This window comes from Oryza sativa, chromosome 3, assembly GCF_034140825.1.
Source record: "Oryza sativa Japonica Group chromosome 3, ASM3414082v1".
Taxonomy (NCBI): Eukaryota; Viridiplantae; Streptophyta; class Magnoliopsida; order Poales; family Poaceae; genus Oryza; species Oryza sativa.
Genome location: NC_089037.1, coordinates 4,910,001 through 4,936,506, shown reverse-complemented (window position 1 = coordinate 4,936,506; position 26,506 = coordinate 4,910,001). Strand labels below are relative to the sequence as shown.

Sequence of the window (26,506 nt, the reverse complement as noted above, 5' to 3'; positions counted from 1 at the left end):
TGACGTGGCAATTATATATTGGAAAAATAATAAAAATCATGGGCCCACATGTCAGCCACACAAAAAAAAAATCTAAAAATAATGGGGCCCACATGTCAGTTAAAAAATGGTGGGGCCCACGTGGGCCCCGCATGTCATCTCCCTCTCCCCACTTGGCTCTCACTCTTCTTCCTCATCACGTTGCAGCATGCCGACAACGACGGCGTCGGCCGAAGCATGCCGGCGGAGCGGCGGCTGCGGCAGGCCGCGGGCGAAGGGGCCCACGAGGAGCGGAGGGGCGGGCGGAGCGGCGGGCCAACCAATCACCCACTGGCCCCCGCCGTTGTTCGCGACACCGCTCTCCTCGCCGTCGCCGGTTCACTCGCCGCCGCCGTCGCCGGTTCACTCGCTGCACAGCCATGGGGATGGAGGGGAGTTGGTGGCGGAGAAGCACGTCCGCTACATCGTCACCGTGGAGAAGGTAGGCCGCCTCTCGATCGGATGCGAGCTGCTCGATGCAGCGGCTGATTCTGCTCGGTGTCTTGCGAATTCAAGCAAAACAGTCAGCCTCAATGTAAAGTAGCAGGATTGACTAGATTCATTTGGACATTGATAAACTAATGTTTGCACAAGCATGATGAACCTCAGTCAAGATCTAGTAGTAAAGGATACAATCAGCAACCTTATCGACATCGAGAGCATCAAGCCGATCAAAGAGGCACAGGACGTGCACGGCGCTGAGCGTGTAGAGGACATGCGCGTCGTGCCCAACGTTTCCCCCCAATCCACCTACAACACCCAAATCCGAAGAACCAAACGCACAGATCAAGTCAAGAACACGTCTCCCTCAAGGATCCCAAGACCATCACCACCAACAATCAATCAATCAATTCCGCCCCCTCCCCTTCTCGCGGATCCGGAATCCGGGTGGTAGCAGGACATGATCCACCCGATGAATTCGTCGGCTTCTACGGCGTGGAGCTTGTGGAGGAGGTCGAGCGTGGTGAGGCCCCAGTACGCGCCGTTGAGTCGGATGTGCTCCATCACCAGCGACTCGAACGAGTCCTTCTGCATCACAGCAGCAGCAGCAGCAGCGAAGAGCATCCAATCAGAATCAGCCGCCGCATCGAGCAGCTCGCATCCGAGCGAGAGGCGGCCTACCTTCTCCACGGTGACGATGTAGCGGACGTGTTTCTCCGCCGCCAGCTCCCCTCAATCCCCCATGGCTGCGCCGGCTAGGCCAGAAGCTTCGCGAGGGAGGCGGCGGCGGCGAGGAGAGCGGTGTCGCGAGTGGGGAGAGTGAGATGACATGTGGGGCCCACCATATTTATTTTTTTAGCTCACATGTGGGCCCCCACCATTTTTAGATTTTTTTTGCGCAACTGATATGTGGGCCCGTGATTTTTATTATTTTTCTGAGATTTAATTGCCACGTTATCGCCACGTCAATGCCACATGGGACAGAGAACTACTCAAACCAGCCACGTAGGCGCCACGTCAACCGAAACCGCCTTCAAAACCGCTAAGGGACCTCATTTGCACCGGTTTTGATAGTTCGGGGACCGGTTTTATCTGGTTTTGAGGTTAAGGATGAAAATCGGATTCGGTGTAAACTTAAGGGACCTCAGATGAACTTATTCCTTCCTATAACCCATAAAAGACACACCATTTTCAGCCCATTAGTGTTTCAACCCGTACAACCCATGGGTAGGCCAGCCCATTACCAGGCCTAGCTGTAACTCGTAGGTTGACGTTGTGCACTAGTTCTTAATGAAGGTTATGTCATGGCTCATGAATGAATCCTTTAACACTTCCATGAATCCTTTAAGGGTCTAAGAACAGTACAAGTGACAAATAGCTGGGTTTGAATGGTATGGAATCCATGCTTACCGAGACCAAGGGACAGCGATCCGCTGCAGTAAATTAACACTATCATGTTTCATCATAATTCCGATGATAAATTCTTCAGATATAGTACGCACCTTGCTGATCTGCAGCGCCACGATCCATCGATCCCCATCTGCTTGAAGGCAGGGGAGGACCGGAGGACGCGACCGGGCTGTGCGGCTGTGCCTGCCATGGCGGATGTCGCGCGCGCGTCGCCTCTGCGGCCGGTCGGCCGTCGGCGGTGGCGTCGATCGGACACGTCGTCGCAGCCTCGGATAGTCGGATGCGCCGTGCACGGAGGAGGGTTCGACCGCTTTTGCGGAGGCCCGTGGGCTTTAGGGCGAAGCGTACACGGGGAAGGCCTGTTATTTCCATGGGCCGTCAGCCCGTCACCATGAGGTGTTTCGAGAGAAAAAAAACATGAAATGTGGCACATAAATAAACTCTCTACTTCGTATTATTCATGTATTACCTCTTAATTAATAGGTCATCTGATTCTTCTAAAATAATAGTTCAGTACATGACTCATCTGGTTATGGCACTACCATGATCTACCATCTACAGAGGACGTGCCGAGAACCATAAATACGTTACACACATGCTAAAGCCTAAAAGCATCTATTAAGAGGAGAAGAGCAGCTCTTCATGCTGGCTCAGCTCCTTGCAGGCCTCCTTGATGGTTGCCTCGGCGACGCCGGAGGCCTTGGACACGTCGCGCGCGGACGTCTGGGCGCCGGCGCGCTGCACCACCATGTAGATGATCGCAGCGGCGATGGACTCCGGGTTGCGCCGCACGTCGAGCTTGTCCTCCAGCGTCTGCGCCGCCCTCTGCGCCTCCCGCACCTCCGGCTTGCCCATCCCGAGCCGCGAGCCGAAGCGGCTCATGTAGTCGGCGGCGCGCACGACGCCCATCTCCATGGCCGTCCCGGCCTCCTCCCCGAGGTGCCTCCTGATGATCCTCTCCATCCTCCCGATCTCCTTCTTGTCCTGGCAATCGCGCATCACCGAGGCGAGCTCCTTCAGCGTCCGCGGGTTGCCCTCGTTGCGGCACGCGATGTGGAGGCAGGCCGCGTACGCGGCGTCGCGGTTCCGCACCCTGGCGCACAGCTTCGCCTCCTCCATCTTCTTGAACAGCTCCTTGGCCCGGTCTCTGATGGTGGCCACGAGCTGGAGGCGGTCCGCCATGTCGGAGATGGCGCGGAACGCGACGGCCAGCGAGCTGTCTTGGCCCGACTTGGAGTCGACGCGCACATGAGGCGGGGAGGCGGTGTCCTTCGCTTGCCGCTTGGCCGGCGCGACGACGGTGCCGAGCTCCGCGTGCGAGAGGAAGGGGTCGGAGCAGCCGCCGACGCGGTTGGGGTCGCGGTCCTCGCCGCTGCCGGCGTCGGAGAACGTGCGCCACTCGGAGGTCTCGTCGATGTACCGCTCCTCCAGGACGAGCGCGCACTCGGTGCAGATGGTGTCGCCGGTGGCGTGGTCCACCACCACCACCGTCGTGCGGTGGCACTCCGGGCAGTAACACTGCTCGTTGCCGGCGACGCTACACATCGTCGCTATCGAGATCGATCGAGCCGCGCGTGAGAACAATACGCAGGACGAGGGGCAGCGGATCGGTGCGAGGTGAAGCGAAGCGCGCGTGCTCGATGAGTTCCCTGGACACACACGTGGGGTGGGGGTGTACCGGATTTATCCTTTTGCCAATGACGCAGCCTGATCGAACTCGGAGTCGGATTACTCTCGGTCTTGGACATTCGATGCCGATAGAAAAATCGGACGGTCCTCATGAGAGCAGTCCACACGCACGGAGCCCACGTGAGAGCAGCAGCTACTCAGCTAGCATGAGACCGCGTGGAGGGATGTGAGATGTCGTTTCAGCCCATTACTTTCGATATGTTAAAAGTTCGAAACGATTTTTCCTTTTAAACTACATATATAATTAACTATCCACTTGCATCGTTATTATTCATTACAATTAAATCTTTCTTACAAGATCTTTCATGATTATATTTTGATGAAAAATATATATATGTGTTGCATATGGTAGGGGCTCGTTGTTGCAATCAACTTTTTTTTAATGTTACATCTCCTTAAAACATTTTTTAATCGACCGAGCGGCGCGTGCGACACGTACGTCGGCGAAACCATACGCAGAACGAGGGGCAGTGGATCGGTGCGACGTCAAGCGAAGTGCGCGTGCTCAATGAGTTCCCTGGACACACACGCTTGTTATTTAATGTCATCTCAGTATCTAAGATAAAAGTATGCAACTCTTCACATGAATTTGGAGCTTTAAACCAGCCTAGCGTATCTCTAACACAACACCACAGGAAATGTGAGAGGATAGTTAAAAATGAGATGATTCACCTATTCCACCCTCCCACAAAGTTTGCACTTCTCATCTCTTGGCCATTTCATTTTTTTCATACATTCAACAGCCTGTATTCTGCCCTTGCAAACCAACCAAAGAAAAATCTTAATCTTCAAAGATACAAGAATTTTCCAAATCTCAATCATCCTCTGATCTCTGACCCCTCTAAAAGTAAGTTCCCTATAAAGGGACGTAGCTGAGTATATACCATTCTTCTCTAGTTTTCAAAACAGCACATCTCTTCCACTTTCTAACGAGATACCCTCAAGGACTCTCATCAACTCTTCCCATTCTTCTACATCTTCTACCGAAACTGGTCTCCTTAAAGGGATGGACCATTCTCCCTCATTGAATTTTTCTTTTACAGTCACTCCAGGGTCTGCTGTGATAATGTAAATGTATGAAAATTGAATCTTGAGAGGAGTTTCTCCCAGCCACACATCATCCCAAAAACTCATAGCTCTTCCATCTTTAACTTGATATGCACTCCCTAACTTCATAAAATTCTTTATACTATGCAATCCTTTCTAGAACTGAGAGGTTCTCAATTCAGATGATTGAAAAAAACCACTCATTACAATATTTTCTCCTCAGCAGCTGACAGACTGGATCCTCAGAATCTGATTCAATTCTTGCTATCCATGTCCCCAAAAGAGCTATATTCATCACTCTTGTGTTTATAAAACCCAAACTCCTAAAATCTTTTGGCCTACATAAAGCCTCCCATTTCACTATATGATACTTCCTCTTGTTTTCAAGCCCCTCCCAAAAAAATCTTGCCTTAATAGAATCAAATTCATGATGAACCCCCTCTGGCAGCAAATACACCCCCCATGGTGTAAGTTGGGATGCTACGAAGACATGAATTTATCAGCACAAATCTCCCTCCAAAAGATAAATGTCTACACAACCATGTTGCCAACCTCTTTTCCAGTTTATTTGAATCTCCTCTCAATTTAGCTACTATCAATCTCTCACCTTTAACAGGTAAGCCCAAGTATTTCATTGGCAAAGTTCCAAGTTGACAGTTTAGCAGGTTAGCAACCCTTACTGACTCTGCCTCTTCGGCTCCTACACAATCATCTCACTCTTTTGGTAATTTATTTTCAGACCTGACATCTCCTCCAAACAATACAAGAGAAACTTGATTGTAACAATATTAGCATCATCCTTTATCATAAACAACACAGTATCATCAACATACTGCAGATGTGTAAGCCCTCCTGAAACCAAATGTGGAACCAAACCCACCAGATGACCCTGGTCTCTAGCTGACTTAATCATTTCTGATAAAGCATCCCCAACTATCTTAAAAAGCAAAGGAGATAATGGGTCTTCTTGTCTCAAACCCCTTTGAGTCTTAAATAAATCCATTTGCTCCCCATTCATATTAACTGCTACCTTCCCATTCTCAACAGCCCCAATCATCCAATTAATCCACTTCTCATGAAAACCCTTACTTTGAAGCACCTCTTTTAGGAAACTTCTATTCACTTTGTCGTAGGCTTTCTCAAAATCTAAATTCAAGATAATACCATATTGTTGTGTATATATCAACTCATGAATAGTTTCATGCAAGATTACCACCCCATCTAAAATGTTTCTCCCTGGAATAAAAGTAGTTTGGCAAGGGTCTATCACTTTATAAGCTACCCTTGTTAGCCTCTTGGTTATTAGCTTAAAGCGCACATTCAAAAGGCAAATTGGAAGCGTTTGAGAATATTAGCATATTTGATTTTTGGAATCAAAATGATCGCCTCATAATTCAACCTACTTAAATCTAACTCCCCTTTGTAAAGCAAGTCCATCATTTCTTTAATCTGATCCTTTATCTGAGGCCAAAATGCTTTATAGAAACTCACAGAGAAACCATCTGGCCCTAGGGCTGTATTTGTCTTTGTCTCTTTTAGGGCAATTGCAATCTCTTCTATAGTGAACTCCTTAACTAGCTCTATGTTATCGTGCTCATCTACTCCCCTTTTATCCTCTGGATATTTTCACTCATATGTATCTTTGGAAGGGTAGAGTAGCCAAACAACTCTTTATAAAACTCATAAATATGTGCCTTCAATCCTTCTCTACTAGCGATTTCTAACAATAGAATAGTCATCTTCCTCTTCTTTCCACTAGCAACCCCATGAAAGGAAGAAGAATTTGAGTCACCCTCTAAAGTCCATTGTTCGTCACTCCTTATTTGCCAATAAATTCCTTCTTCTTGGTATAGATTATTTAACTCTTCCTACCATTTATATCTTTTTTCCCATCTATCTGGGGAAATATCAGCCACATCTGCCTCCCTCTCCACCTGTTCCAGTTTCCTATGTAAATCTTCCTTCTTTTTTCCTTTTCTCACTTTCTCTATTCCAACTCCAACCTTTTATTTTCCTTCTTAGAATTGAACCCTGACACCTCCAGTGATCCAAAATGTGTGATTTAACTCTCTTTGGCCATTTATTAATCACCTCTGATTTAAAATGCTATTCCTTCAGCTTGGTTGGATCAAACTTAAAAACTTTTTCTGTTTTGTCATGCCCCTTTCTAAAGTTACCAGAAGAGGGTTATGGTCAGACCCAACTTTTAGTAAAGAAAGAGATGCAACTAAAGGATAAATATCATCCTAAGAAAAAGTCACCAATATTCTATCCAGCATCTCTCTAGTTGGATTAGTCGCCGCGAGCTGCCGCCACCACGCCACTACGCCTTGCCGCGCCGCCCGCACGGCCGCCGCACCCGCACTGGGCGGGGCCTCCGCTCGCCGCCTTGCCTCGGAGTGCTGCCCGCACAACGTCGCGCCCACGCCGGGTCTCCACACACCACCTCGCCTTGCAGCGCGACACTGGAAGGAGGAAGATAGAGAGAGAAAAGAAGATAGATAAGAGAGCTGACATGTGGGCCCAAGGGTATTTTTGACATTTCACGCGATTTCTCTCTCATCTTCAACCAGAAATTATTATTTTAATGAGTACAGTGTCCACCGGCAAATATCCAATATTTCAGAGTGTCTTCACCCAAAAGTCACTTCGCGCAGTGTCTTACGACTAAAACCACAAAGTCGCGATCTCATGTAGCAAAATTTGCCTTGGATATAATGGTTGGTGCTCTTGAATTGCACTTTGCCTTAAATATATTTTTATATAACCTGTATCGAATTAGCACCCAATTGGACCGATTATAGGATACTTAATTTTATTTGAATGAAATTTAATGATTTATTAACCAAAATATTATGCCACTGTGGCGTAGTACGGGCATATTACTAGTTTATAATAAATTTTTACATGAGACGAATGGTAAAACGTTATGAAAAATTAATAGCGTTACATATATATGTATATATATATCTTACTAGCAAAGTGTCCGTGCTTCGCTACGGGTAAAGGAACTGTTAAATTCTATAAAGTACACCGTTAACATGCATATAATAATGTTCCAAGATAGGTAAATTATTCATTGCGCTATTGATAATCAAGATGGATAAAAATATTCCTGCTTAGCTCGCATCGCGAAAGAAAAAACGAGAAAATTGAATTAAAACATATTAAATTCTAATTTAATGAAATATAAATTTTCTGCAATATTAATTGCACTCTTTGAAATTATAGCAAAAGTGCCCGTGCGTTGCAATGGGAAGTGTATAGACCAGAAAATTGAGGAAAAGTTAAGAAAAATCTACACTATGTAATAAATTAAAATACAAGTTTGCTGAAATATTTAATATTTTAAGTAGGTAGGTGTAAAAATAAATTAATTTACAAGTAAAGTAAGTGTGAGAAATAAAATGACATGGTTAAATTTAATTTTATTAAATTCTCCATGATTAATTCGCTCTTTGGAATTTTATTTAAATTTTCAGAGCTTAATTGTTAATTTTAATAATACAAACATTATTTAACAATTATTTAATAGGAAAAAGAATAAAAATCCTCCCTTTTAGGTTTGGGCCGAATATGGAAAAGTTTATATCCCCTCCCTTTTGCCTATCCTATGTATCTGGACAGTTTCTTTTATCCATTGAAGTTCATTTTACGTCCTTATGCAATCACGCGATCCATTCGGCGGCCCAGTAATGCGGTGGCCCAATAGGCTGACGGCCCGATGCGGGAGCAGCTGGAGCCGTCCAATTGAATGGACGGTCTAGCTCGATCCTAACCTAAATAAATACCCAAAACCTAACTCTAGAATACATTCCCCGCTCCCCACCCCACCCCACCCCCCGAAACCCAACCGAGTGGCGGCGGCGGCAGCGGTGGCTCCCCCACCGAGCGGCAGTGGCGGCGACGCCTCCTCCCCCCACACCAAGTAGGGGCAGCGGCGGCGCCCTCCCCCCAGCGAGCGGCGGCGGCGTCGGCACCCTCCCCCTCGCAAGCGGCAGCGCGCCCTTCCACCCCCTCACTCTCTCCACTTCTCCCTCTTTCTCTCTGTGTGGCGGCGGCGGGAGGGCCAGCGACGCCCTCCCCTCCGCTAGATCGGGGGGGGGGGGAGGGGAGGTGTGGCGGCGGTGGTGGTGGACGACATGGAGGCGACGGGTCGGACGACGTGGAGGCGGCCGGCCGGACCTCGCCTCCGCCAGATCCGGCAGCGCTGCGGTCAGGACGGCGTGGAGGCGGCGGGCCGGGCCTCGCCTCCTCCAGATCCGGTGGCATGGAGGCAGCTGTGGCCCGGCGGGGCGGGAGGGGCAGCGGCCCGGACGGCGTGGAGGCGGGCGGTGGTGGTGCCGATTTTTTTTTTGCAACTTTTTTTCCATCGCTATTGCTAACCTAATCGGATTGCGTATGGACGAAAACTCGGACGAAATTATATGTGACGAACGGAAAAATACGAATATTTATATTAGTTATAGATTTATATAGCCATGAGAAATTACAAATATTTTGCATTCCATGCAATATTTTTATTCAACCCGGGAAGAAAATCACAAGAATATATCAGCTTAATTGCTGAACAACTTAACACTTAACGGTAGGTGGTACACGACATTCCACACAAACGAATATTTATATTGGTTATATATTTATATAGCCATGAGAAATTACAAATATTTTGCATTCCATGCAATATTTTTATTCAATCCGGGAAGAAAATCACATGAATATATCAGCTTAATTGCTGAACTACTTAACACTTAACGGTAGGAGGCTACACGACATTCCACACAAATTGCCTTATTACTCGATGATCGAACTTTGGCACATCACGATTTCAATTCCTTCATTAAGATACCTCTGCATCTGGAAGTAAAATAAACATTTAGGATTAGGCACCTGAAGATATACGAATATGTTGAAATATCACACATTTACACGATCAACGAAGCTAGTTTTTAGTAGTAAAAAATACGGTCAAACTATGCTAACAAACAAGCAGGTAAGCTCTCGTGCTGTTTTTCCTTAGAAAAAAGTTTTAGTCAAAACTTACATTTATAAACTAGTCGTACTTGCCCTGAACGTGATACTTGCACATCTGGTTCTGCGCGCAGTCGATCAGAATTTCCGCAGAGTCAATACCTGACGCAGAAAAGCGAATAATTAAGCACAAAACTTTAGCATTAGAAATCTTGTCAGGCTCTTGAGTAGGCATAGATATGTATACCTGCAAGATAACCTCCATGGACATAGCCATTGTAGTACTCGCTTGTGTGCTCACCGGTGAAGTAAACCCTCTCAATCGGGGCCTTATGTACACACAAAACAGACAATTTCAGAACCAAATTAAGCTCAAATTTAACTGCACTTGCTATAATCATAAAATCACATTTGCAATTAACATTATGATGTGATTAGCAATTTTTGTGGAGTACCCTGAGCTGGTCATATTCGTAGCGGTTGACGCCAATGGGCCAGTTGGAGAAGGTGCCCTTGTAGAACCTGTTTGACCACCATCTTGGGACGAGGATGTCAGTGGCGTCAGGGACGTCCTGGTCAGGGAACATGTTCCTCAGCACCTCCATGATCTCTGCCTTGGTCTGGTTGTCCGACTGCTGCTCGATCCGCCTCGACTCCTTGTCGGTGACCGTGACAAGAAGAACATTGGAATCTGGGTATTGTTTCTCGAACTCCTGAATAAACACACGCAAAATTAGGGAGAGTGTACGGGTCGGATGTCCGATCGGTTTGGAGAAAAATCGGGTGCTGATGTCAGTATGACGTCAGTGTCCGATTTACGTGCAAAACTACTTTAAACTGATTTTTCTTTTAAATTACTTATCCAAAATCATGATCTGATTGCACCATTAAATTCGTTGCAATTAAATCTTCAAAACAAGAGCACACATGGATATATTCCGACGAATTTTTTTTAGCTTATTATTGAATTATTTTTAAATGTTGCACGATGTTCCACCAGTATATCGGAATTGTTTCACTAAGTAGATCGAAAATATTTCACTCGTTTAAATCGAATGTTGTTTTACCTTATATAAAAACAATGTTTCAGCAAATAGCGAAAAAATGTTTCAGTTCACTGCAACATTTGATTCATACATAGTGAAACATTATAAGTACACTAGCTGAAACATTTTTTTGGTAGAACAAAAAATAAAACGAATTCCCTTAATAGGGAGTTTCCAAAATATGTGGGTTTTTTTTGCAATGGAATATTTTAGTTCACTGCAGCAACATTAGATCTATACATAGTGAAACATTGTGAGTACACTAGGTGAAACATTTTTGGTGGAACAAAAAATAAACCAAATTCCATTAATAGAGGGTTTTCAAAATATGTGGGTGATTTGTTGCAATGGAGTTGTGTGTGTGGATCAGTGGCAGGTGGGGATAGGGGACATGTGGTGGGGGCCAGAGGGGCTGCTGGTGTGCACGTGATGGGGAGAGGGGGAGCGACTGATTTTTTTTCCCCTCCCCCCGCGCGACCGAGAAGGAGCATTGATCATTGAATACAAAGGTTTCGGTTCTGTTAACTGTATTTCAATTCATGGTCAGTGGTTTTGCTACAGTAAATTGGAAGTTTGGTTGAAATTGGAACGATGTGGTGAAAAAGTTGGAAGCTTATGTGTATAGGAAAGTTTTGATGTGATGGAAAAGTTGGAAGTTTGAAGAAATATTTTGGAACTAAACACGGTGTAACTCTTGTAAATTTTTGAGATATGCATTCAGCTATTTGTATCGCTGACTTGTGTACCTGCCATATTCCATAGTAACCTCTCCTGGTGCTCGCGTAGAGGAAGAACTCCCTCCCTTCCCCTTCGGGCCAGAATCTCTTTGGGAACTTGACGAATATCTTGGTGTACACAGCCATGTCGAATTCGTAGATTGCAAGAATCTTCCATTTCTGATCAAATACATGCAGAACACATCGATCAGATGCTATTCGGGAGAAGCGCGCAGGACAGAGAACTCGAAACTTACAGGCAGCTGTGGCTTGAACTGTATAAGATCGCTCTGCAGGACTCCCAAGCTGGCAGAGACCATGACGATAGTCTGCCTGGTACACTGAGCCGTCCTCCGTCTTGACGGTGACTCCGCTCGAGGAGTAGGAGATCTCTCGCACCACCTATAAAATTCACCACCCATGACGTGCTTGTAAATTTACAAGTGTCTCACGATCGAGTAACTATAACCGCACGATTAACCATGGATCGATGATGCATTCCTTTCTTTTCTGACAGTAGTGATATGTATGGGTTACAGAGAAGTGGCAACCTTGTTGAGCTGCAGGCGGGGGTCGGCGACGTTGCCGGAGTCGTCGGTGTTGAGGTACTGGCCGGCGAGGTAGTGGACGACGGACTCGTAGCCCCGTTTGTCGGCGACGAAGTAGACGTCATCTCCGAAGTCGCTGAAGGTCCTCTGGGGAACGGCGTTCTGCAGGCTGGTCACGCGCGGCGGCTCGGCGTACTCGTAGTCATACAGGTAGTAGTCTACCACCATGTCTACCGGCGACGACGGGCCATTTGGCAAACTGTCCATTGCATTTGCACGTACGCAGTCATCAACAGATACAACTTTTCTTAATCTTACAGCAGAAAACAAAGAATATGTCTATACTACTATAAAAAGTACGAGTTCATCAAACATCAAACACCTGTCTTTCTTAATTCTTAGATCTATTCATCCAACAGTTTATATTAAGAGTTGATCACCCTTACAATTAGCGATCCCGCCTCCACTATTCTGCGGTTACGAAAAGGAAGAGAGGAATAAACTAATTTGGTGGTCGTGATTCCTACCACTTTTATTTCTAACCCTTTGATGTGAGATCCTACGGACGAGATTCCTTCCACCATCCTCCCACGCGCAATCCTTTCATTTTTCCTTCTCCTTCGCGTGAAAAACGGACGAGATTCCTCCCACGATCCTCCTATCGAACCTCCTCTCGCAGAAACCCATCGCTCCCCCTCCCCAGCACGCATCCGTCCCCGGCGCCCCCATCCCCTCCTCCTCGCGGCGCCGCCTCCCCATCCCGCCTCCTCGCCACGCCGTCTCCTCCCCCCACCACAAACAACACGCCGCCTCGCCTGCCCATCCCGTCCAACCCACGCCGTCGTCCCGTCGCCGCCACATCGTCGTCGTGCGTTATCCCGCCGGCCACTCGCCGCCTCCCCATCCCGCTAAACCCGCGCCGCCTTCTCCGGCCGTCATCATCCCGCCGCCGCCACATCATCGCCGTGCCCGATCCCGCCAGCCACTCGCCGTCGCCGCCACCCGTCGCTCCTCCTCCCCCACCGCATTAGTTCATCTCACCCCCAACCCCTATTGATCTCGCTTCTCCCCACCTCAACGCCTCCCCAATCCCTATCGCGCCAATCCCCGGCATGACAGCCCCCAGCCAATGCTGCACCTGCATCTACTGCGCCGCTTCAATTCCCGGTGACATGGGAACCGGAGGGGAACTTCCCGCGTCCGCCACGGATGGTCCTGCACGAATCGCTCGACGGTGCTGGGGTCTCCACCGTGCATGCCAGGGCGAATGGCGATCCCTCCATCTCCACCGCGACGCCGGCGACGAATCACCTCATCTCGCCGCCGCCCCTTCACTCTCCCCCACCTTTTGCTGGTGACAATCCCACCTTCGGCACCACGGGATCCCTCTCCACCGCGCCGCCATGGATCCTGCATCTTCCGCTATCCATCACGCCGCCACTGGGACTCCTCGCCCCCGCAAGCCATCGATCCCGCCTGTGACAAGGTAAGCATCTTGCCATCCCGTTCCTTGAACCATTCCATATATTTGTTTGCTATTTTACAGTTGAAATGCAAATTTGCAAAGTCAGTTGACGTGATCGTGAATGACAGTGTCATGTCTCTTGTGTGTATATGCATATCCAGTACTAAATTATCTACGGCTACATGTATATATTTTCATATAGGCAAACATTGGGATGCAACATTATATATTTCAACAGTGCGAAGTTTCTGAAAAATATAAGACAGGGAAGTCTGAAAACTTGCAATCACATAGGAATAATAGGGAGGTCTATGGCCCTCAATTGCCTTTTGTAGTAGCCCTTAATTACTATCCCAACTTAGTTTTATATATCACCACCAAATTCATATACACATCATATATAATCTGTGAGATGACATTTTTCCTGTCAATGACAGCTTGCAGGAAGGTTGAGATTGATTCTGAATTGTTGCCAAGCTGCAGCAGGCCCAATTTTTTTCCATAAGTTGTTGGCATTTTTGCATCTTAAAATGATATGATCTGCTGATTCTAGGGCAGGGCACATTGAGCAGTGGGGATTGTCATCCCAATTCTTTTTTACCATATTAGCTTTGGTGTTCAATCTGTCTCTGAAGGCCAGCCATAAGAAAACTTTACAGTTTTGTGGGATTGTGTGGATCCAGATACAATCAGCCGGTTTCCAAAGGGATCCATGGTATGTCAGCAGCTGATAAGCATTCGCAGTTGAGATTTTAGGTGCAGGGAACAGGAAATTCCTTGTGTCTGTTACCTCTGAGGTGGGTCTTTGGTCTTGTAGAAATTGCAATAGCGCTTGTAGCTCTGATTCTGCCACCCATTTTTGTCTGGAATTTTATTGCGTTAACCATAACTTCTCTTCGAGATTTGGATAATGCTCTTCTCTTAGTTAGTTTTAGTTTATAACAATTTCAAACGACTTCATGATTTTATTCAGTAAATGGACAACCTTAGAAGAATGCATTGACATCCCAGCTGATTTCCCCGCCATAACATTTTCATTGACGTCTTTCCAACAAATCCCCTCTCTTGTTGATAAAAACATATTCTATGTTGGTATGATATATTACTATAATATTTTCATTTATCTATTTGTACATTGCCTTATAAGACTGTGATCTATTCGACTTTCATATGCAAACAGATATTATGGGCGTCAGTACTGAGATCAGTTCCACAGCTACAGCGCGCCCAAGGTCAATGAATGCTGAAAGTTTAAAAAGAACATTACAGATCTGTGATGCAACGTTAGTTATGTAAAACAGAATAATTTTCATTTAAATAAGCTTTGCATTAAGTTATAAACTAATATTTACACTAATTTTCATTTAAATAGCAGTTCGATGAAGTGCCAATCTTTCATTGTATATTCTATGTTCGCGAGGTGGTCTGTGGTTGGCGCGACTAGGTGGAACGCGACGAGGGTCGCACCCAACTCCTTGCGCAGCATCCTCGCTGAGCCATATCATATATGAACTACTTCGCCTTGAAAGGTAGTTTTCATAATCTACCATTGTTGATGAGCCAACGTCTAGGCTGGATTCAACAACGGCTCTCAGGATAATTTAATTCAGCTTCTACATCATATAGCTAAGGTAATATGCAAGTATTATATATTGGCTGGCAATTAGTTTAGTTCATCTTTAAATTTATATATTACCTGGAAATTAGAAATCTGTGACTCAGGAAGTAGTATGCAGGGATTAGGATTGGCAATTGGAGCTACCCTCTTGGACATAAAAAAATGCAAAAACTGTACCTTCAGTTACAGTCATGAGTCATGGCATTCATGCTAGCAGGAGGATTCTTTGTAAAGGTAAGAGCAATATTACGGGCCCAATATTTGTTCAAAATAGATTATGATATAGATATTTTGCACTCCAAAATATATGAGTTTGTGGCTTTTCTGCAGTGTAGATAGAAGTTCTTCTAAAAAATTCAGTTGCAGGGGATGTCGAATTTTCACTTTGTACTGTTTGCAGGGGACCTTCACCCTTCTACTTATACTAAGGTAAACCTTCCAACAATGGTTTTTGAGTTTTTCTGCCATCATGATCAATTAAGATTTACATTACTTGATGTTAGCATTATAGATTCGTGTATTTATTTCCTAATTCATATCATTGGTCTTTCCTCAATGCAAATCACAGTTCAGGATATTTTGTACCTCATATTGTGATTTAATGTTCAGAAGACTATTATGGTATATGGGTACTTGCTCTAATATAATTTTTTTTTCAAATTATACGTCGAAGCTACCATAATATTGCAGATTGCTCTTTCATCTCATCCCGAGTTTTTGATTGGTGCAAAGTGATTAGTTAGGTTATTTTCTGACCAATGCTGATAAAATTGACGTGTACACTCTTTTATGAAATTAACAGTTCATATTATTGTAGCCTGCAGTGATCCAAATAGTTTGAGTCAATACAGGCACAAATTTATTTGTAAAGTGGCTGATTTCTAGATAGGTTGGCATATTGCTTTTCGATATTTAATCAGTATACCTAAATGAAATGGTTCATTGTGCCCAAAAATGTGTACATACAATTTGTTGTACAATAAATTCCTTTATCCAAGTAATATTGCTCTATGAAGGCTGAGATTAAATTGCAGCTGCTTTCTTGCACTTGTATTGCTGTGCATATAGTAGATGAAAAGAAGAAGATTCAGAAAACTAAGGCCAGCTATGAGCCAGAAAAAGCGGTCAAGATGGCCTTCATTCAAGTTATCAGGGATCCAACCTGGATTATCATTTCGAGTTGTCAAATATGAAACCAGGGTCAGTATGAATGAACTAAGATAGCTTCCAAGCGACACCGTAACAAGAGCGAAAGCGGAGCACAAGCTTCTCATGCAATCTGGAGACTGATTGTAGAAGAACTCGGCTTGGCCAATGGCTGTGAACATATCCTTATTGTTTCAAATTTCAAACTGTATTATGTGATTTTCCTTTTCTTTAAGTACATTCTGACATTTAATTGTCAGTGTATACAAACAGTTAGTCTTGCTTTAATGCAGAAGTCCATCAATTGGCATATATAATCTGTTTTTATAATAAAAAGGGATATTGCATATTAAATAAAGCATCTTATCAGATAATTTTTGGACTTCTATTTTTTACTTGAATACATAATAACATGGTATTTGGATCTTCGAAACATGATTTTTTTCTCTATTTATCACCACTGTGTTCGTATGAAAAATCGCAATTTTTGTTAGTACCAAGACTCAATACTCTCTTTCAAATTTGATTCCATTCAATAGGTATTAACGTGCCTTGCATGTGCACGCTTACTAGTATCACTGTAAGTATCAGTGATCGTTGATTAGCACACCACGCCGACCTTGTTTCTGTGGATCTGCCAGGCCAGGTTTTTGAACTTTAGGCCTAACGCACAGGCCACGGGCCGAAGATTTATAAAAGGCCCAATATGCAACAGCTCACCCATGCAAAACCCAACGCTAGTAAACTGTGTCGTCGGTTCACCCATATATGGCCCCCTTTTTTTTCGGATTAAGATTTAGATTATACCTCGGTTTTTCTTATTAAACTGCTAAATTGTGTATTTGTATGAAAACTTTTTACATAGGAGTTGTTCTAAAATATCAGATAAATCTATTTTAAAACTTGTAATAATTAAAACTTAATTAATCATGTGCCAATATTTGTTTTCATGCTCTAACTTCATCATTACTCCTTCCATCCTATGGATTTTTTCCTTCTACTAGTCCCATAATATAAATGATTTTGCTATATTACTTGTCACATCTATCGACTCTAATTCAAATTTCTATCTATTTTAGTGTCTGTTCACTTTGATGTCATTTTCAACCATACTATTTTTTTTGGCAAAGTTATGAAAAAAATGTCAACGTTTAGTTTGTTGCTAAATTTGGTCAATACATAAGAAATCCTACCAAAATTTTAGCAATATTGCCATCTTGGTAAAATTTTGGTATTGCCAAAACTGGTAAGGTTTATTTTGGCTACAATCTGAATTTGCCCTTAACCCTCAACTACCCACTCACCATAACCAAAATCACATTTAATAGGGATATTGTAGTCTTTTTTTCTCTCCTTAATCTTTCCCAAATGGGAATAATCCCTTATATTATGGGATGGAATGAGTAGAAACGAACGCCACCTAGGGCTGTTTGGTTGCCCGCACCACACTTAGAGCAAGTTTAATAGTATAGCCAACTACTAGCTCCAATTCATCTATAGCCAATCTAATAGCTCATTCATACAATAGTTACATACTACATTATTAATATTTGGTCCCACATGACATACACACTGTGTTTTGAAATCCGTGCTACAGCTAGCTACAAATCTATAGCTCGTTCCTCTTCTCTCTTCTTATTTATTTTCTTAAAATATATTTACAGCTGGCTTATAGCCTGCTATTGTACCTGCTTTTACATTGTATGCCGCATGGTGTTCGGTTGCCTGCACTGGTCCATGGGCATGGATGAACCCGTGAAAAAGTAACCTCGGAGCCTGGCCCGACGAAAACACAACTTCCGAGCGACCGAGCTTCGCTCCTCAGTCTGGTTCAAGTTCAACTCGTGCAGGCGCGCTTCTGCTCCGCTCACCTTCCTCCCACGTTCTTTCTTTCCCGTACTCCTCTTTCTGCTGCTCCCCTCATGCTGCCCAGGTTGCCGCGGCCACCCTATTCACCATGGAAGATGATGGATCTTGCTGCTACTCACCAAAAAAAAAAAAAAAAAACTCCGGCTGCTATGCTAGTTCTTATCCCTCCAATTTTTCCTTCATTTCACCCTTTTTCGCTCTCAGGTCGAAGCCCTAGATCTAATCGTAATGCGACAAGCTTCTCTCTAGTTCTTGAGGCGTCACCTCCACTTACGCAAGGATTGCTGCCCGAAACTAGTAACCGACAAGATGAATCTGCGGGGAAAAAGATATATTCTTGCTTCGCATAAAAAAAAGTTTCTCTCTTTATTTTTTCTCGCTTCAATCTCTGGCGCAAGTGGCCAGATTTGATATTTCTCTTTGACTTTTGTCGTTTCAATATCCGGAGCAAGTGGTCAGATTTGATATTTATGCATAGTGGTTGGCAGTAAATTATGGTGGATCTGGTCTTTGATGATGCCGATATTTACCCACATATTTGTTTTAATCTTATAAATCAAAGGAGGTGGCTCATGGCTAATGTTTCTTCCAGCGTCCTTTTTTGGTGTTCCAGCAGGAATAGTTATAAAAGATGCAATGCAGTACATTGAACTTTTTCGATGGATCAAATGTGATTTATGGATTTTGGGATCAGCTTGAGTGATGTATTAGTATTATATTGGCATGCTGTTCTACGAACCATTGCCAAGCCTGGCAATCCTATTACGAAACCTGAGTTAGCATAACTGACATTAACATAACATGCTACTGAAATCATAATTTTGTACTAATATGTTCAAGTGCTAAATGGACTGAACCAGATGTTATTCATTGTCATATCCGTAGTATGCAGGTGCGTGGTAACATCACCACCCAAATAAAGAGGGTAGTTGTAGCGACATGCATGCATGTGTGCAAACAACCAAACAACATCGAACCTAATCTAGCCAGTACAAACAATAAAACAAACTTAAATTCATCTTCTTGTCCAGGCTAGGCTCAACCAGGCTGTCCGTATGTAAAAATCAATTTTTTACACACGGCCATTATGACATCTTTATATAAAAAGTATCATTAAAAAAATATATCTATGCCTAACTTTTACATATAAAGTTGGATGAAGACAAATTTTATATCAAAATTATATATCTTGATGAGATCTACATCTTTATAGTTGACAACATTTCTATTTTTCAGATCATTTAGAGGCCCAAATATTCATTACAATATCTTAAATCTATTTTTACAAAATCACTTATCTATGTTTTAAACAACCTTTGATTAAGACGTGCTTTATATAGGAGTTGTATCTAGAATAGATTTACAACTTTGTAATTGATAATTTTTTTAGAGTAAATTGTATTGGTGGTACATAAACATGTTAGGTGGGTGCAATTTAGTACATAAATTTATGAAATGTTCGTTTCTTCCTGCGAACAAGGACCAAAATTACTTGGCAATGTTAATTTTACAAAGCTGATGTTGATTAGGATGTGACATGCATACGTGTAGTGAGTATGCATAAGACATGCAATATTTATAATTTTGGTCCCAACTGTATCCTTTATCATGGAAATGATGGCTTTCATATATTTCTAACCCTTATAACATTGCTCAGTTTTTTAAAAACTTTTTCCACTATCACTATATTCTATTCTATTTTTCATTGAAGAGGTGTATGTCTAATATCAACCTTCTCATATATATGTTTACGGAGTATCCTAATAACCCCTAAATTAATAAGATTAGCCATGTAGTATCCTTTTCGCTTTCCTCCACACGCACCAGACAAGTTCATATACCGGCCAAAACGAGCATTTTACAAGTACGTGCACTGAATTATACCCACCTGACAAGTTCGTGTACCGGCGATGTAATTTACTTAATTTTTTATTTGAAATCATGCATGTGTCTGGTTAAAGGGTTGGGATGGGTCAGGTTAGGTTGAACACATTTTTCAGGATGTTTATTTTGGGGACAGACAGAATTAGATGATTCCTGATATTCCCCTAAAATCCGGGTTGGCTTGGTCCCTCGAAAACCGACGGACCAATCCAACCCACCTTTTCTCGTTAACATATGAGCCATCCCTTAAAAAATAAGACTATCTCATACCTCATCATGCCAAACGGATAAATGGGACCAACCCTTTCTAAAAATATGAATGAGTCCAACTCATCCCACCTCGTTTCCAAACTAAACACATGTATAATGGACTAAATAAACATTATATGTTTCGGAAAGTGAAGTCAAAAGAATAACATCTTAAATCTAAACATCAAGTACTTGATGGTAAGATGATAAGAGTGATGTGTGTGGATAGAGATTTTTAACACCTACATATTGACAGCTAAGAGTGATCGATGTGTGTGGCTACATATTGACTGCGGGCGTATTCTGTGTGGAAAAATGGTTTTTTACTAGCGACTTAGGTGCACGAGTGTGTATACTAAAATTCAAAAAAGAATATTTTTGGTTTTGTTTTGGCGACTTGGGTGCACGAGTGTGTATACACACCGGTGTCTTAATCCGCCCGTATGTGAAAAAAAAAAATCAATTTTCACATATGGATCAGCTAGCTAGCCGCTTGTGAAAATTTCACATTTTCACATATACTTGCTCCCAAAAAGCAGCTCGCTTCGCTGTCTATGAAAACTAGTTTTAGCTATATATGAAAATGCATTATGTAGCCACGGAAATCATTTTAAACTAAAAGATATTTTCGTTTTTATGCTTAAGGTGTTTCATACTATTTTTTGGAAGTTCCAATTCCATAATTATAAAAAAAACTGATAATTGTTAGTCTAAAAAGTTAAGTAGACCCTTTTCTAATGCCTTATATACCATTGTAGTTGAAGCCCAACAAACCTATCTACCACACGACGATATGATCTAGATCGTCCATTATAACCAGTGATTTTGATATTAGGGAGAATGCTGTAGGACACCGTCCTGCCTCCTTCTGTTCTATATATCCTTAGTTGAAATTATATTTTTTTATCCCAACCTTGAGGAGAGTGAACTGGTATTTTTTTTCCTTTTTAAAGGAAATTAAGCGAACCGGTCGGTAGCTCTTCTAGTCTGCACGCAAGAAGAGACGAAGTGAGAGTTTTATATATGCAGCACAAACGTACTGATCGTTGAGCCTTTGCATGGTAAGGATTGACATGTCGTCCCGGCCACTCGGAGGCAAAGTGGCGGATAGCTTCTCCCCATTCTCGTTCACTTCATGCGCTCGGTCGATGATTTTCTGTGCCTGAGCTTCGTCATAGACGCCACCGCTGAAAGTATACAACGTCATGTAATTAACTCCTCTGTTCTAGATAATTAATTAATTACGTACAAACATGGATATATGAACGTCCATGTACAAACAAATACTCCGTACTTTAATATTACTATACCGTCGTCTGTTATTACACACGGATTATTAGCTGTTTTAATCAGTCAACACATCATCGATCATATCATATATGTCGAGTCGTTTAATCAATCCGATCCAAATAATCCATATATAGTCATATAGATATATGTATACGCGTACGTACTCCTCCTTGTAGACGTTTTGGGAGAGGTAATCGTAGTCGGAGCGGAAGTTCCTAAGCTTGAGCGTGGAGTTGACGATGGGCCAGATAGGGTTCATCTTTTCGCCATTGACGCCCTCCACCCAGTTGGCGCCGATCTCCACGTTGATGCCGGCGAAGTTCTGCTTGTGCATCCGCCCGCCGACGTGGTCCGTCGCCTCCAGGATCAGCACGTCGGTTATCCCGGCCTCCGATAGCCGCTTTCCCGCCGAGATCCCTGTGGAGGCAAGGCATGCACTCAGGGTAGTTTATTATTATTATTAGTAGTAGTAGTCTACTACTAATAATAATAATAATAATAATAATAATAATAATAATAATAATAAAGCCGCCTATAAACATATATTTTAAAATATAGTGTTTGCATTCACGTACGCATATATACATGAATTATACTCCGTATTACGTTGAGAGTATATATATGTGTTAATCGGTACTCCCGCCGTTTCAGGTTATAAAATGTTTTGACCAAAGAAAGTCAAGCTGTTTCAAATTTAACTAAGTTTATAGATAAATATAGTAATATTTACATTACCAAATTAGATAATTAAATTAATAATTAAATATATTGTTATAATAAATTTATCTTAGGTCGAAAATATTATTTTTTTTATAAATTTGGTCTAACTTGAAGCGGTTTGACCAAAGTCAAAATATTTTATAATCTGAAACGGAGGGAGTACTAGTTTGTACGTGTCGTGGAAGCGTTTGATATTATATACCGGATATGCCGGCGCCGACGATGATGACCTTGGGGTTGGTGCTGGCGGCGCCGGCGCCGACCCGGGCGCCGGCGGCGAGGGAGGCATGCTCCGCTACGGCTAGCGCTAGCACAAGCGCAAGGGCTATTGCGAGTCTTGTTACCTTCATACTCGGATCTTCGCACTTAGGCTTGAGGCTGTACCGATAAGAACACGAGCTTGCTTCCTCTAGATATCGCGATATATATAGGGACAAGACTGGGGAGCGAATGCTAGCTCTATATGCATGAGCTCTCACGGCACCTTTCGAATTAATAAATGAAATTCATATATATGAATTTTGGAGGAATGGAATCATTTTGGAAAGATTTTCCTACTCACCAAGCCACCGCAATCGGTATGATCGATCTGAGAGGCTGCCACTAATGACAAACGAATGCACTCACAGCGTCAGTGTCTCATGGCCATGTCTCTGGTGCTACTACTCACGCACGCTCATGGTTTTTACTCCTACACAACACGGTTTATGTCTTTTATGGGAGTGTGCACGCCTTCCTCGATCGTGGCAAAATTAATTCGTGGCACAGGCCTTGATATCATGCATGGGGTTGTCATGATAAATTAAGGCCCGGTTTAGACTGTTGTTGTCATGATAAATTAAGGCCCGGTTTAGACTGTTGTGTTTAGTTAACTTTAAACTTTTTCGTCACATCAAATATTTAAACATATGTATGGAGCATTAAATGTAGATGAAAAAAACAATTACACATTTTGTATGTAAATTGCATGGAGCTATTAGTGCTACAGTAACCCAAATGTGCTAATAACGAATTAATTAGGCTCAAAATAATCGTCTTGCGGTTTATAGGCAAGTTATGAAATTATTTTTTTATTCGTGTCTGAAAAACCTTCCGACATATGGTGAAACGTCCGATGTGACACCTAAAAATTTTCTTTTCACGAACTAATTAAACGAGGCCTAAAAGAAGGGGGCAACAATATGCAACCTACCCAGTGCACTGTGCACCGCCGCCTCTTGTAGGAAAGTATCGATGGTGCAGGGCTTCTTATAGGGAAAACCATTCGTTCATATATAAACCTCCCAGTCCCATTGCAAATTAACCACGGGCCGGGGCATAGCACTAGTTAAGACGAAAGTATATATATATATATATGTATATATATATATATGTATATGTATATATATATATGTATATATATATGTATATGTATATATATATATATGTATATGTATATGTATATATGTATATATATATGTATATGTATATATATATATATGTATATGTATATGTATATGTATATATATATATGTATATATATGTATATGTATATGTATATATATATGTATATGTATATATATATATATATATATATATATATATATATATATATATATATATATATATATATATATATATATATATATATATATATATATAGTGTGAACTAGGTATCATATTCTTTTTAAGCTATATTCATAATATTACCTTGTATCAGTCCGAAACAGTGTATATTGTTTATATATATTGGAATATATATAAAACTATAATTAAGTTGTGTTAAACTGTTCTATATACCGTGTCTTCGTTGTTCTTCTCAGCTGAGCAAACCCCTCCTTTTATAGGAGCTCGGGAGGCTCGACTGTGCTTCAAGCTTATCTTCTAGATACTGTATTTTGACGAGCTGGCTCGCACCATGGAGATGCTTATCTTCTTTTTGGCTTTACTTTGTCCTTGAATTGGCCAAGGTGGAGACACCTCTGTACCTGCGCCTTTCTTTTCCGCCGAAAGCAATATTCTCCACAGTATTTTTAACAGTCAAATGTCATTCACTGTCCTTGCATTTTGGATTGATTCAAATTCAATTCATACTTTGGTCATTCGCAAATATAGTCTTCCCACGCCCAAAGAATAGATATTTATTATCAATTTATATTATATTGCTTTATTGGTCAGGCTGCCCATGACCACCTAAATCCATAGTATCTACATCAGAAAAGGAGACTTCAAATTTTTCATCATATGCTTTTTTCATTTCTTCAAATTTATCATTCATTTCTTTCTTTAATTCTTTAAGTATTTCTTCTTTCAATTCTTTTTTAATTTGGGGGGATGCTTCTTCAAATTTTTCAATTATTTTCCAATCGATATATTCGCCATCCAAAGGATCTACTCCCTTAGTCAAGCATTCCTTATACGTAGGTTTTTGGGATGATCCTTCATTCTTAATATTTGAACAATATGGGTTCTCTGGAGCTTTCTTATTTTTGGCTTTTTTGCATTTTTGTATATATTCTTTTGCTGCTGGTTCCAAGTAGTAGTTTATTCCTAATATTTTTCTGGCCTGAGTTAAAGCTTCATCAAAATCTATATATTTTTTCCATGACAATCCACCCATTAATTTTGCATCTATTTTTTGGGCTACTATCTCTTCAAAAGATATGTACACTCTAGGAAGCTTTCCGTCAAAAACAACATATATGGGTTTTTGCTGTATTACTTCATTATTTTCTGATGTTGGCATTATATCATTCATTAGATGGAAATATTCAACAAGACTGTTTAATATTGATAGCATATAGCCTTTTTCTTCCCTCTTATTATTGTATTGATACCAGAAATTATCTAAAATGCATTCTTGGACTTCATCTAATATTATGTGGGTTTTTGGCTTAAACTTATAGGTATTCTGTGGGAATACTTTGAGCTTATTGTCTTCTCCAAACGTGAAGAACTCAACTCCATTATAATTCATGGACTTCTTCATTCCTGCAAAATAGGCAATCGCGAGAGTAGATCAGGTAAATGATTATCTTTTCCCTTAATATGTTCAAATATAACTTTATATCCGTTGCCAGTAATGATATCTTCAAATAAAATCCACCTCCTAGTGGAACTCTTCTTGCTATTAAGCTGATTATAATATCTACATATAGCTTCGCAATCTGTTCTAACCGTAAATTCTTTGAACCCTAGATATAACCTAAAGGCATTTATCGCATTGATTATTGCAAGTATTTCTCTATCTGTATTGCCTACGGTTTTTAATTTATAGCTTCCAGAAGCATACCTACAAACTTTTTCTTCTGACTTAGATGAATATTTAGTAGGCCTTTGTTTTAATACAGCACCCCAACCAAGCTGCGATGCATCAGTTTCAATAATAAAGTAACTCTCTTCTAATGGTAATTCTAGAGGTTTTAATTCTTTCACCTTCTCTTTTATTAATCTTACTAATTTGATGTCTTCAGAATTAAAATATCTCTGACCATTTTTTCTTAATTTAGCATATAACGGTCCTGCTAACTTTGCTAAATTATTGATGTGATTTCTAGCATAATTTACAAGTCCTAAGAATTGCTGTAATTTCTTTTTATCATTCATAGCATCAGGAAATTCTAAAATTTTCTTAGCAATATGTTCTTGCAAATGAATTTTGCCCTCTCCTATTTCATGTCCAAGGAAGTTAATTTTTTCTTTGCATATTTCCATTTTCTTTTTGGATAATATTAACCCATTTTGTTCCACCTTTCTAAAAAATATTTCAAGATGAGCAATATGTTCTTTGTAAGTCCTTGAGAAGACTAACAGGTCATCTATGTAGACTAATATGAATTCTTGGTTTTCGTTAAATATATTCTGCATTTTCCTTTGGAAAATTGCTGGTGCATTTTTTAATCCTAATGGCATAACAAGCCATTCATAATGTCCTTGAGGACATGTAAATGCAGTCCATTCTATAGATTCTTCTGCCATCTTTACTTGCCAGAATCCAGCTTTCAAGTCAAATTTTGAGAAATATTTACTACCTTGTATTCTATTAATCCATTCTTGCTTATTTGGGATATTATAGGCATCTTCTATAGTATTATCATTTAGTCTTTTATAATTTATGACCATCCTAGAGTTACCTCTAACTTCTTCTGCATGATTTCTTACTATGAACGCTGCAGACCTATGTGGACTTCTGCTTTCTCTTATGGCTCCTAGTTTCAACAGTTCTTCTATATGCATCTTAAATTCTTCTATGTCTTTCGGAGTTGCTTTTATTGGGCTAGTCTTGATAATATACTCTGGGTTTATTATATTAATTTTGCACTCAATAGCATTTTTTTCCCAATATTTCATAGGAATTTCTCCTATAATTTGGATATCTTCTAATCTTTGAATAATTTTTT

The 26,506-nt window shown here is 41.7% G+C and overlaps 2 protein-coding genes and 2 long non-coding RNA genes across 14 annotated transcripts; 1 reads left to right on the top strand and 3 right to left on the bottom strand.

Annotated features, from left to right (window-relative positions):
- Nucleotides 1-1,280, bottom strand: LOC136355734 (uncharacterized). 2 transcript variants are annotated; one of them, XR_010740053.1, is made up of 3 exons: nucleotides 1,141-1,280; nucleotides 662-1,047; nucleotides 1-520 (listed from the first exon to the last, which is right to left on the bottom strand). It is a non-coding gene; the product is annotated as an uncharacterized lncRNA (long non-coding RNA). The 2 variants fall into 2 exon arrangements; XR_010740052.1 differs by lacking the exon at nucleotides 1-520 and having other exon boundaries at nucleotides 549-1,047.
- Nucleotides 1,281-2,341: 1,061 nt separating this feature from the next.
- On the bottom strand, nucleotides 2,342-3,520 carry LOC107276500 (transcription initiation factor IIB). Its single transcript, XM_026024472.2, has one exon. The coding sequence runs from the start codon at nucleotides 3,412-3,414 to the stop codon at nucleotides 2,488-2,490; it is 927 nt and encodes a 308-aa protein (XP_025880257.2). The 5' UTR covers nucleotides 3,415-3,520; the 3' UTR covers nucleotides 2,342-2,487.
- A 6,138-nt stretch (nucleotides 3,521-9,658) lies between these two features.
- Nucleotides 9,659-23,425, bottom strand: LOC4331922 (polyamine oxidase 1-like). The gene is given in 10 exon segments (XM_066308617.1): nucleotides 9,659-9,738; nucleotides 9,824-9,905; nucleotides 10,032-10,289; nucleotides 11,369-11,518; nucleotides 11,596-11,661; nucleotides 11,663-11,740; nucleotides 11,890-12,145; nucleotides 21,158-21,304; nucleotides 21,572-21,824; nucleotides 22,330-23,425. Coding segments are annotated over 10 exon segments (1,518 nt in total). The 5' UTR covers nucleotides 22,478-23,425.
- LOC4331921 (uncharacterized) lies at nucleotides 12,509-16,489 on the top strand. 10 transcript variants are annotated; one of them, XR_010740051.1, is made up of 7 exons: nucleotides 12,510-13,372; nucleotides 13,789-14,148; nucleotides 14,532-14,634; nucleotides 14,724-14,982; nucleotides 15,088-15,203; nucleotides 15,300-15,398; nucleotides 16,041-16,489. It is a non-coding gene; the product is annotated as an uncharacterized lncRNA (long non-coding RNA). The 10 variants fall into 10 exon arrangements; XR_003241457.2 differs by having other exon boundaries at nucleotides 12,509-13,372; nucleotides 14,532-14,982; XR_003241458.2 differs by having other exon boundaries at nucleotides 12,509-13,372; nucleotides 14,532-14,982; nucleotides 16,038-16,489.
- Nucleotides 23,426-26,506: the final 3,081 nt, after the last annotated feature.